Genomic DNA, 12,043 nt, shown 5'->3' with positions numbered 1-12,043 from the left:
CTGATAACCACCAAAAACTGGTGGTGATGAGAAAGTCACATGATGAACCAAAGCTCATCACAAACAGCTTTTCTATGAGCTGAGGAGGGCAATACTTATATATAGAAGTTGCACACAGTGTCATTCACACAAACATTAAACCCCATCATGGTGACACACATGATACTGAAACAATGCAATAAACATTAATTTAACAACATTGGATGTAAGATGTACACCCTAATGTACACAATATAGTATGGAAACTTACTGTTAACCAGTTAACAGGTTTTTACTGTAGCATTTTTACAGTCTTTTACTGATAAAATCACAATAATGTTTTACAGTGTACTGTGATACACTACCATTTAAAAGTTTAAAAAATGTGAATTAAAAAAATGTAAACTTGTGACAGTTAAGACATTTAATATGACTAAATATTTATATTTCAAATAAATGCTGTTTGTTTGAGCTTTCTATTCATTAAAGAAACCTGAAAAATGTAGCTAGTTTCCACAAAAACATTAATCTATTATCTATCAAATTGTTTTCAATATTGATAATAATAAAAAATATTTCTTGAGCAGCAAATCATCATATTAGAATGGTTTCTGAAGGATCGTGTGACACTGAAGACTGGAGTAAAGATTCTGCCCTCAGATAGAACTAACTATATAAACAGTTGGAATGATTCCCAGTCCTGCAGTCTGTATTCTGTAAATATCTTTTATTCTGTTGCCTATGACCTACACAAACAAGGATTTACAGAGCCAAACTGATTGATTTCCATTCTGAAGTAAATGATCTTTGAAGACTATGAGAAAATTCCATCGTTTATCTGTGAGGCAGAGCAGCTGTGTTGAAAGTGGATCTGTCATGGGTGTGGCTTCTACTTCCTAGAGTGTGAGAGCTTGAATGAACTTGACAAAACTTGTTTCAAACTTGTCTCAGTTATTAATCTGATGTCATCTTTTTAGCCAGAGCTGTTTAGCCAAGGGCCTGAAAATAGTGAATTCATGTTCTCAATTATGTTTATTAAGTAATTAAAATGACTTTTCATAAAGATGAGGTCTTTTCAAAATGTTAACCTCAAGAATGAATTCTTTTTACAACCATTCAGCTTAATGTGAACTAAAAAAATCGGAAGGGACTTTGACATCTGGCCTCTAATATCTGTCTACACCCAGATTATATAACAAAATAAAGGAGGCGAGGGCCAAACATGCCCAAAATATGCTTTCAAAGAAATGTAATAATGATTATAAAGGAATAAATCAGAAATAAAATAAATAATATTCACAAGATATCTTCTATATCGAGAAGCCTCAAAGCCTTCATGAATTTTAAAAACTGTTGATTAGAATATCGCCCAAGATTCTGTTTATCATCGTGCAAAAAAAGGTTTTGATTCCTGTCTCATTTCTCAAAAACCAGTTAACAATAAAGTGCACAAGTTATTATATAATATAATATAATATAATACAGAAATAGGACAAAGGAAACAGTGTTTTTATTTTATTTCTTTGCAAGACTGTAATTCTCTTTTTCAAGTTGAATGTTTTACCTGAATTCAGGCACATTGTGAACACAAAATGAAACCTGGTTTAGCTCTATCCCACATCTAGAAATATTGTCTAAAGTGTTTCAATTTTACACAGCTTAAAAAAATTATTTAACCATTAACCAAACCCTTTATCGTTGTGTTATCCTTTGGACTTAGTTGCTTAATCTGTAGAACATATGTGGATTTAAAAGGTATTTAATGAATTTATCCAATTAAAATTACATCATTTAATGTAATAAATTACATGGCTTTATTATTTAGCATGTTCTTGACCCTATATGTTAAACTTATATTTAATCTATGTTAAAAAAAATATTTTTTTGAACTTGTGTTGTAAAAACGTTTAGCAGAAATATGCATTAGTCAAGCTCAGATACTTAAGCAGTTAGTAATTGCTCAATATGCGATTAACGGTAAGCTTACATGAGGGTGTCCATTTTTTGAGATTAGTAAAGAGATAGTTCACCCAAAAATGAAAATGTTGTCATCATTTAATCACCCTCAAGTTGTTCCAATGTGTTTGAATTTATTTTTCTCTGCTGAACACAAAAGAAGATAACCAAACAGTTTCTGGTCCCCATTTACTTCCATTGTATTTCTTTCCATGCTGAAAGTCAGTGGGGTCCACCAACTGTTTGGTTACCCATATTCTTCAAAATGCTTTCTTTTGTGTTCAGCAGAAGAAAGAAACTCATACAGGTTTGGAACAAACTGAGGGTGAGTAAATGATGAAAGAATTTTCATTTTGGTTGAACTATTTTCATTATGGGGTGTACCCTAATGTGTTCATGCTTCGTTACCATGTGAACAATGGCATCAATATTGCTTTATCATTGAACCTGTGTTGTTGTTGTTTTTGTAGTTGTCTCATATTGTAGATACGCTGTTATTTGTAAATGCTACTGCTGTTTATGTTAGCTTTTGATCAAGAGGCAACCTCCCGCTCTCTCTCGTGATGCCAACAAGGAAGTGACTTAAACTGTAATTCATCAACTGAATGTTGAAATAAGTCTCTTCTGCTCGCCAAGGCTGCATTTCATTGATCAAAAATAAAGAAAAGAAAAAAAATACTGAAATATTATTACAACAAAAAAAAAAGTTTTCTATTTTAATATATTATAAAATGTAATTTATTCCTGGGATGACCAAGCTGAATTTTCAGCATCATTACTCCAGTTTTCAGTGTCACATGATCCTTCAGAAATCATTCTAATATGCTGATTTGCTGCTCAAGAAACATTTCTTACTATTATCAATGTTGAAAACGGTTGTGCTGCTTCATATTTTGTGGAGATGGTGATACATTTTATTTTTCAGGATTCTTTCATAAATATAAAGTTCAATGAACAGCATTTATTTGCATTTATCAAATATATTTATTAAATGTAATAAACCATTTATTAAATAGAACACAATTTCTGATTGCCCCCCCAGTCCAGCGAGCCTAGTACCGGGCCTGCTTTAATGTATGATGAATAAAATTAATAATTTCTCTCTCTTTTTTAAATCTTACCAGAAACGTTTGAGTGGTATGAGTGCTTGAGTGGATTTCCACAAAAATGTTAAGCAGCAAAAACTGTTCTTAACATTAATAATAATAAATAATAAATAGTAAATGTTTCTTGAGCAGCAAATCAGCATATTTAAATGATTTCTGAAATGTCAGTTTTTCATAGCACTCACATATGGCACAAAAGCATTTGATATATGATAGGGATATGTACTGCATAACAGGAAAGACACCTGTGACCATCACAGCACACACACTGGATGTACTATGACACCTAGTGACCAGTATCCTGCATTCATAGAGAAGTAGGCCTACATATCAACATTTAGATATGTTTATTTGCTTTATTTTCGTTTTTATTTTTATAAAAATCTTTACTTATTAACCTTGATTTTATATTGTTTTTATTTTATTTATTTATATTTGTCTTATTTTTTTATTTTACTTTATTTTAATCAATTTAACCATTTCCTGAGTGACACAAGTGATGTTCACAATTGATTTTCGTTTAGTACAAAAAAACCTCTCTCCATTCCACGATTTTACTCTCTCATATTCTCAACCCTCACCTGTGTTATTTATTGTAAGACTATAGCCGAACTTTTAATTGATGTACTGCGACACCTAGTGGCTTGTATCCAAAACACACCAAAATTAACACCACCGTAAACAGTTCAAACTCTGACAGGTGAATGGATGACAAAATAGGAACGCTAAATTTATACTTAATTATAAACACATTTTATTCTTAGTGCAAGAAAAAAAAAACACAATTCCAACAATTTATTGCCACAGAACTGTTAATCATTGATATTGAATTTAATCTTTCCATTAACTAGGGTGACAATAAGTGCTCTTTTCCTGTACATGTCCTGGCTAAGATTTCTAAATTGCCTAAAATGTCCAGGTTTTGTCTTTGTTTTCCTGTTGATGTGCTCTCTACAGGTCTCATTCACTTTATGTACGCGTATATGCATCGCTTTGACCGTTCTCTGAAAAAACCAGCATATGCTGGTTAGGTATGTTTTGAAGCTGGGATGCTGGTTTGAGCTGGTTTAAGCTGGTCCTTTGCTGGTTTATAAACCAGCACATGACCAGCATAAACCAGCAAAGGACCAGCATAAACCAGCAAAGGACCAGCTCAAACCAGCATCCCAGCTTCAAAACATACCTAACCAGCATATGCTGGTTTTTCAACAGGGTGATAGATCCCGCCTTCTCGTTTGCCACGATTGGTCGATTATTTACAGTGCCTGCACGGTATTGGCCAAACTACTTTTCAATCATTACCTTCAGTATGAAAAACAACAGGAAAACAAAGCTAAACCCAGGACATTTTAGGCAATTGAGGACGTATGGTCACCCTAGCGTTAACATTTGTCTGTATACTGTAGATTACATGCAAGATTGTTTTTTTTGTTTGTTTTATTTGCTGTTACATTATCTTCTCAGCTAATTTCTTGGACTTGCTCCTCAACAGAAGAAGATACGACTTTACCATCCACAAGCTCCTCCACAATGACCTTCACTCTGCGCTGGAGGTGAGGGTTATGCTCTGTAAGGGTTCAACAGACACATGTATTCAAACATATGTATTACTGTCTGGTTTTATTCATTTCTACACTGCATTGGCTGAATAAACAGACCAATGGAGAGCATTTCATTTCACTCACCTTCCTCTTCCTTTATCTCCACCGTTTTGGTCACCGTTTCTGTCTCTGTCACGGAAGTTTTAGTCATGGAAGATGCAGACGTGCTTATGAAGGTCCTACAGGACACAATGATATGCTCAGGGTCTCATAGCTGACACAATGCATGAGCTCGCCAACTTAAAAGGTTAGTTCACCCAAAAATGAAAATTACCCCATGATTTTCTTACCCTCAAGCTATCCTAGACGTATATGACTTTCTTCTTTCAGACGAATACAATCAGAGTTATATTGGGATGTACTATGACACCTAGTGACCAGTATCCTGCATTCATAGAGAAGTAGGCCTACATATCAACATTTAGATATGTTTATTTGCTTTATTTTCGTTTTTATTTTTATAAAAATCTTTACTTATTAACCTTGATTTTATATTGTTTTTATTTTATTTATTTATATTTGTCTTATTTTTTTATTTTACTTTATTTTAATCAATTTAACCATTTCCTGAGTGACACAAGTGATGTTCACAATTGATTTTCGTTTAGTACAAAAAAACCTCTCTCCATTCCACGATTTTACTCTCTCATATTCTCAACCCTCACCTGTTATTTATTGTAAGACTATAGCCGAACTTTTAATTGATGTACTGCGACACCTAGTGGCTTGTATCCAAAACACACCAAAATTAACACCACCGTAAACAGTTCAAACTCTGACAGGTGAATGGATGACAAAATAGGAACGCTAAATTTATACTTAATTATAAACACATTTTATTCTTAGTGCAAGAAAAAAAAAACACAATTCCAACAATTTATTGCCACAGAACTGTTAATCATTGATATTGAATTTAATCTTTCCATTAACTAGGGTGACAATAAGTGCTCTTTTCCTGTACATGTCCTGGCTAAGATTTCTAAATTGCCTAAAATGTCCAGGTTTTGTCTTTGTTTTCCTGTTGATGTGCTCTCTACAGGTCTCATTCACTTTATGTACGCGTATATGCATCGCTTTGACCGTTCTCCTTTCTTCTTTCAGACGAATACAATCAGAGTTATATTGAATAATGTCCAGGCAACCATCCACTCCCATTATAAAGCTTGGAATAGCCAGGATGATTTTAAAAATAACTCCGATTGTATTCGTCTGAAAGAAGAATGTCATATACACCTAGGATGGCTTGAGGGTGAGTAAATCATGGGGTAATTTTCATTTTTGGGTGAACTTTCCCTTTAATTGACATTCACAATTGACTGAAAACAGCTAAACTAATCTGTTCAACGTACGTGTGAGCTTCTCCATCCAGCAGCCTCCTGTACTCAGCGATCTCCATCTCCAGCCTCATCTTGATGTCCAGCAGTAGCTGGTACTCTGAAGCCTGTTGTCGGATGTTGGCATTGAGTCTCTGTAGCTCCTTCTGCAGGTGGTCGATGCGCAACTGCAGCTGACTCAGCTGGTCCGCATAGCGCAGGCCTACATCAGCCAAGCTCTGCTCCAGGTTTTGTTTCTGTGTAGAATGAGTATACACATAGTACGTAAATTAAATACCTGAGTGGAAATATCATAATTTAACCCATGTTAAGTCCAGTAGCTATTCCAAATATTTCATTTTTTTAATTAATTTTTTTTATTAGGATTTTGAGAATGAGAGACTGGACAGGAAATGATGGTTTCTGGTAATCACAGCCATGGTGATATTCAAACCATGGTGATTTATTGTGAGTGTCATTGTTTTTATAGCATTCAATAAATAAGAAATGAATACTTAGTACCTTATATTTTAGACACAATATTGTCAGTTACTTTTTGCTTTACGGCTGCAACAAATGTATGCATACAGCTATCTATGGAAGCCCATTTACACCACTGAATAAAAAATAAAATAGGTAATTGCAACTTTTTATCTCACAATTCTGGCTTTATGATTCTTGCCATTGTGACTTTATATCTCGCAATTCTGACTACTTCTTTTTCTCAGAATTGTGAGATATAAACTCACAATTGCGAGAAATAAAGGGATTTGTTTATAAAACAAATAAAGTTTATAATTCGCAATAAATTGCGAATTATAAACTTGCAATTCTCACTTTTTTTCTCGCAATTTCAAGTTTATATTTCGTGATTCTTTTTGCAATTCTGAATTTTTTCTCACAATTGCAAGTTTATATCTTGCCATTCTTATTTCATTTCTCATAACTGTGATATATAAACTCGCAGTTGCGAGTTATAAAATCCAATTCTGAGGAAAAAACGTGCAATTGCTTGTTATAAAGTCAGAATTGCGAGATACAAACTGGAAAATTAGCAAATTTATATCTCATAATTCTGACTTTATAACATGCAATTGCGAGTTTATATCTTGCAATTCTGACTTTATTTCTCAGAATTGCAACTTTTAGATCTCTGATCTGAGAAAAAAAAAATCAGAATTGGGAGATATAAACTCGCAAGTGCGAGAAAAAAAGTCAGAATTGTGAGATTGAATTGCACAAGTCTGAACAAATCAGTTGAATGAATGATTCACTGCTCATAATACAGTCGCTTACTACTTTCTGGAATGAACGTGTTTTTGAACGAATCGTTTGAATGATTCAGTGACTCACTCTTTAAATAGGAGCTTGTTGCCAGCTACTGGCATAACCTGTAGCCTAGATCAACAGAAAGCTGCTTGGTTTGAAAATGACTTCTGTGTGGGTCACTTTCAAACCAAGCAGCTTTCTGTTGGTCACTGCGGTGAAATCGTGTGTCCAACTTGAACATGAGTGAAATCTGTATGGGGAACCTTTTCACCCTGACGTGAAACTCGAATCCGATTCTTACTGAAATGATTGAAGCAGAAGTATCTTTTAAACCAAGCAGCTTTCTGATCAAATTTACCAAACAACTGAAAATGTGACTGCACCTTAAATGTATCTACACATTTCTACTGCATTTCTGTCTAGAATAATAATGAAAAATAAGCAGAGATCTTCATATATCTCCTGTCAGAGAAAGGTATGGCTTCAAAAAAGAAAAGAAAAACAAAAAAAAAACAAGAGCATGAGTGTACCATTGTGAGAGCCCCCTGTAGTTCTATCTCCAGGCTCTGGAAAGTTCTCTTCAGATCAGTGAGCTCAGTCTGAGATGTCTTGATTTCAGAATAGCTGGTGGTCACCTGAGTTTGCAACACCTCTGCCTAAAAATAATGACACAGATAAGGTAATGAGGAATACATGATAATAAAAAATAGTCAGGTCTGGTCAGTCAGAATCTGTAACCTGTATATTCTGAATATTGCCTGCTGTGTGTCTACATTCGAGTTCATAACTGTTGTATTACTGCAGAATGAACTGATGACCCAACCCAATCTCATGAGAAACTATTTTACATTTTGGCGTATTGGTGGCGAATATGAATTAGTACGATTTCAGTAGTATGAAAATGTATGATTTTTAGAAAATAACTAACCATGAAGGTCCACCACTAAATCTAACCCTCAGTGAGATGTAAGCAGATCATACAAAAATGTACAAATGCGATTGTATGAATTCATACAAATTTGCCACCAATTCGCCAAAACATAATAGTTATAAATTGCCATGAGAGTATGTTGGATGACCTTAGGATGTTCTGATAGACTGAGTTTAAATACGTTTCACTTTATCAGTTCCTGCCCCTACAATTGTCTAAGCCAGACAAAAACAAAACTCAAAAGTCGGAAGTTTTGACAGCAGAAAGACTTTAACGATTACTTGAATATAGCAATCACATTCCTTTTAGACAGTCCATTGTTCTAAAGCATACCATCAGACAGCTGGCATCTCAGTTATTAATAGATGATTTATGTTAAAGGGGTCATATGATGCGATTTCAATTTTTCCTTTCTCTTTGGAGTGTTACAAGCTCTTGGTGCATAAAGAAGATCTGTAAAGTTGCAAAGACTAAAGTCTCAGATCCAAAGAGATATTCTTTATAAAAGTTAAGAGTCAGCCACGCCTACCTAAAACGGCTCGTTCTAACACACCCCCACATACCTACGTCACGATCTCGGAAGATTTGCATAACGCCGCCCAAACGTTCACGCAAAGAAAGAAGCCGTAACTTTTATTCTCGCTGTAGTATTGTAGTTGTTGCCGCCGCTGCCATGTCGTGAAGACGCTGTGTGTTTCGTTGTGAAAGCGAAACTACTTTGTTTGACCTTCCAAAAGAGGGCGGGGCATAGAGGAGAAACAATAATGTACAGTATGTGGAAAATAATGTGTTTTTTTAACCTTAAACCGCATAAACACATTTCATTACACCAAATACACAAAATAATGTTCTTTTTAGCAACATCATATGTCCCCTTTAAAAAAAAAAAAACAATGAGACAATGAATTACATTCCACTCTTTTTATATCTTAAAACACTCTGACCTTTCAGAGAAATGTTGACCCGCCTCTGCTAGGTGTAACATATTGTTTTCTTGAAGGTGAAGACGTGAACTTGTCCTACTGGCTCACCTTGCTCTGGAACCATCTTTCAGCCTCTCTGCGGTTTTTCTCAATAAGCATCTCATATTGAGCTCTCATCTCGTGCAGCTCCTTGTCAAGGTCTGACTGAGATACACAGTCCATCTCCACGTTAACAGAGCCGCTTTGCTGCTCTCGCAACAAATGCAGATCCTGTGGAAAAGAGGAGAGAAAAGAGCAATAATTCTTCCAAAACTGTTCTTGTGAAATAATTGGTTAATAAATTTGAGAGATTACAGTCAAATGGGAAGGTGACCTCTTCATGGCTCTTCTTGAGGTACAGCAGCTCCTCTTTCAGTCCAGTAAGCTGGTTCTCTAGATCTCCAATGGTAAGTTTGATCTCTCCCAGAACCCCCTGCATTCGAGCCGAATCCGCTTCCACAATCATACGCAGGTTCATTTCAGTCTCATACCTGCCACAGCCAAGGAGAAAAAGGAGTATATGCTATTTCATAAGTTATAATCCTGAAGAAGAAGCAACCAATACTGAAAATTTAATATACTGTATAATTCTACTCCAAATTAAAAATAAATCTGCAATCTGAAAATGTGAAAGTGTTGGGTTACACATCACATACTTCAGCTGAAAATCTTCAGTTGTGAGCCTGGTGTTGTCCAGCTTCAGACGGAGCTTAGCGTTCTCCATAAAACGGCTGTTAATCTTTGGACAAATGGGAATGTGTGGTTAATCAAGGGATGTTAATATATCTTTCAAATTAGCATAACAATATTATGCATGCATTAAAAATAGGGGGGAAATTACTCTTAAACGAAACTGTATTTTAGGTTTTTGTTAACATCAGCTGTAAACATATGCTAAACATTGTGTGAACAGGATTGCATTGTGGTATTTGTGGTATTTGAAACACAAAGCATGGCATAATGGCATTAGGTGAGGCAGTGTTCACCTCATGCCATTTCTGTCAGTTCAGGGGTGTGATCCTTCTGATGATTGACAGCAGCTCTACCTGTGTGCGGAGCTCCAAAATGGTTTTGAAATAAGCACTCATGTCTTTGCTCTGCATCGGCGTCTTGTTGTCATAAAACTCCTTAATTTGCATCTCAAGTTTCTTGTTGGCCTGCTCTAAAGAGCGCACCTAAAACACAAAACACATGCACAGACCTTCAGAAAATCATTAAAGACTAGACGGAAGCACGACACATAAAAACTCAAGGATGAATGCAGCGGAATTTGTAATGTTCAATCTTGTATCTTTTGATTTTAGGAAATTCAAAAATATAGATATGATTTAGAATTACAGAAATAAAATTATTGTAATTTTTTAATTAAGCCTAAAACCATTATAAATGGTTATATGAAAATTTGACCACAACTTTATCCACATACAGTTACCCAAATGCATTTCAATGTTACTAAAACGTAAAATTAACAAATTCACTAAATTTAGTATTTCATTTTTTTTCTAAAAAAAAAAAATCGAATGCAATTAAATGAATACGAATATGAAAGAAATAGAATATGATGCATAATTAATACATTTATTAAATGCATTGCTCCATAACAAAGAAGAACACTCTCTTATATTAAAAAATAATTTAGGATTCTAGTCCGACTTTTACAAGATAACATTTATTAAGTAAAATTATTTTATTTTTAAAAAGTTAATATTTAAGAAATTACTTTGTTATTGACTTTATACACTAACTGTAAAAAATATTTAAGTATAGATTTTTTTATATAAATATGTTTTAAAAACCATTCATCAGTATTAATTAGAAGAAGATAAGATGTAATTTCTGTTACATTTTCAAGTTAACCAATAGAAGGTGTGTTACCCGCTCCAGGTAAGATGCCAGGCGGTCATTGAGGTTCTGCATTGTCTGCTTCTCATTGGCATGCAACGTGACCTCATAACCAGCCGTCGTCAAGGATGAAGTGGACAAAGATCTGGAGATGCGGCCACTAAAGCCTCCAGCGCTGCCATAATTTTGTCCACTGAAAGACAAAGAGGCCCCTGAACTCCCCAATCCGTTCATGACCAATCCACCAGAGGAACCCAGGCCAGATGACCCGAACACACTCCGAGTGGTGAACGTCTTACTACTGCGACGAACCGACATGGCTGAGTGAGAAGATCTAAGTTAGTATGTCTTTCAATGTCGAAACTAAACACCTAAACTAATTTGCACTAAAGATTGTCTTATATAGCCCTGCTGCATCCCACACGGTGTCAGATTTCCAGTTCCAGTGAATAGATGGAATGTGAGCGAGACCCGCCTGTGCCCAGATGCAAATTAAAACCATTGACTTCAAAAACCTGCTATCACGCCCTTGACCTTCAAAAACCTGTAAAATGATTTGTGGCTTAGAGAGATTACATCTTTAACTATTTTACTATTGTATAAACTGATTGTTTGTATTGGACATGTGCCAGTTCAAAGTATTAACAGTGGCATTTATGGAAAACTATAACTTTTTCTTCTTTTGAATGCAACCATTAATTATACATATACATGTGACAGTATTAAAGCGTAGGCCTACATCTTAAACCCATTTTCAGATGTTTGTTTACTTTGTGTATTCACCACAACCACATCTTCCCTAATCTTGGGGAAAAAAACACTCAAATGTCATGTACCTGATAAATAACTATCAATCATCGATGGATTCATGTGTCAGAGTAAAAACTGATCTCTTAAGTACCACGCCAGATCACCATCTCTTGAAATGTACAGATGTAACCCCTGATAAATCAGATTAGCTGGTGCTGTTGACAGTTAGGGGATATACCTGTTGACTTTTGAGTGAATGTGAGTGAAGTGAGTGAATGGAAATTCATTGGTAACCATGTTGTCAAAACTATTTTGCCTGTCAGAACTTGCGTGC

The 12,043-nt window shown here is 35.0% G+C and overlaps 1 protein-coding gene across 1 annotated transcript; it reads right to left on the bottom strand.

Moving 5' to 3' along the window:
• Nucleotides 1-4,501: 4,501 nt before the first annotated feature.
• On the bottom strand, nt 4,502-11,277 carry LOC107718894 (keratin, type I cytoskeletal 19-like). The gene is made up of 9 exons (XM_016526150.1): nt 10,993-11,277; nt 10,164-10,292; nt 9,774-9,856; nt 9,452-9,608; nt 9,187-9,348; nt 7,755-7,880; nt 5,992-6,212; nt 4,727-4,821; nt 4,502-4,608 (listed from the first exon to the last, which is right to left on the bottom strand). The coding sequence occupies exons 1-9, from the start codon at nt 11,275-11,277 to the stop codon at nt 4,502-4,504; spliced, it is 1,365 nt and encodes a 454-aa protein (XP_016381636.1).
• Between the last annotated feature and the right edge of the window lie 766 nt (nt 11,278-12,043).

The sequence above is a fragment of the Sinocyclocheilus rhinocerous genome, unplaced genomic scaffold, assembly GCF_001515625.1.
Source record: "Sinocyclocheilus rhinocerous isolate Xijiao unplaced genomic scaffold, SAMN03320098_v1.1 scaffold1595, whole genome shotgun sequence".
Classification (NCBI taxonomy): Eukaryota; Metazoa; Chordata; class Actinopteri; order Cypriniformes; family Cyprinidae; genus Sinocyclocheilus; species Sinocyclocheilus rhinocerous.
Note: the sequence above shows the minus strand (reverse complement) of the source record. Positions and strands in the feature narration are given on the sequence as shown.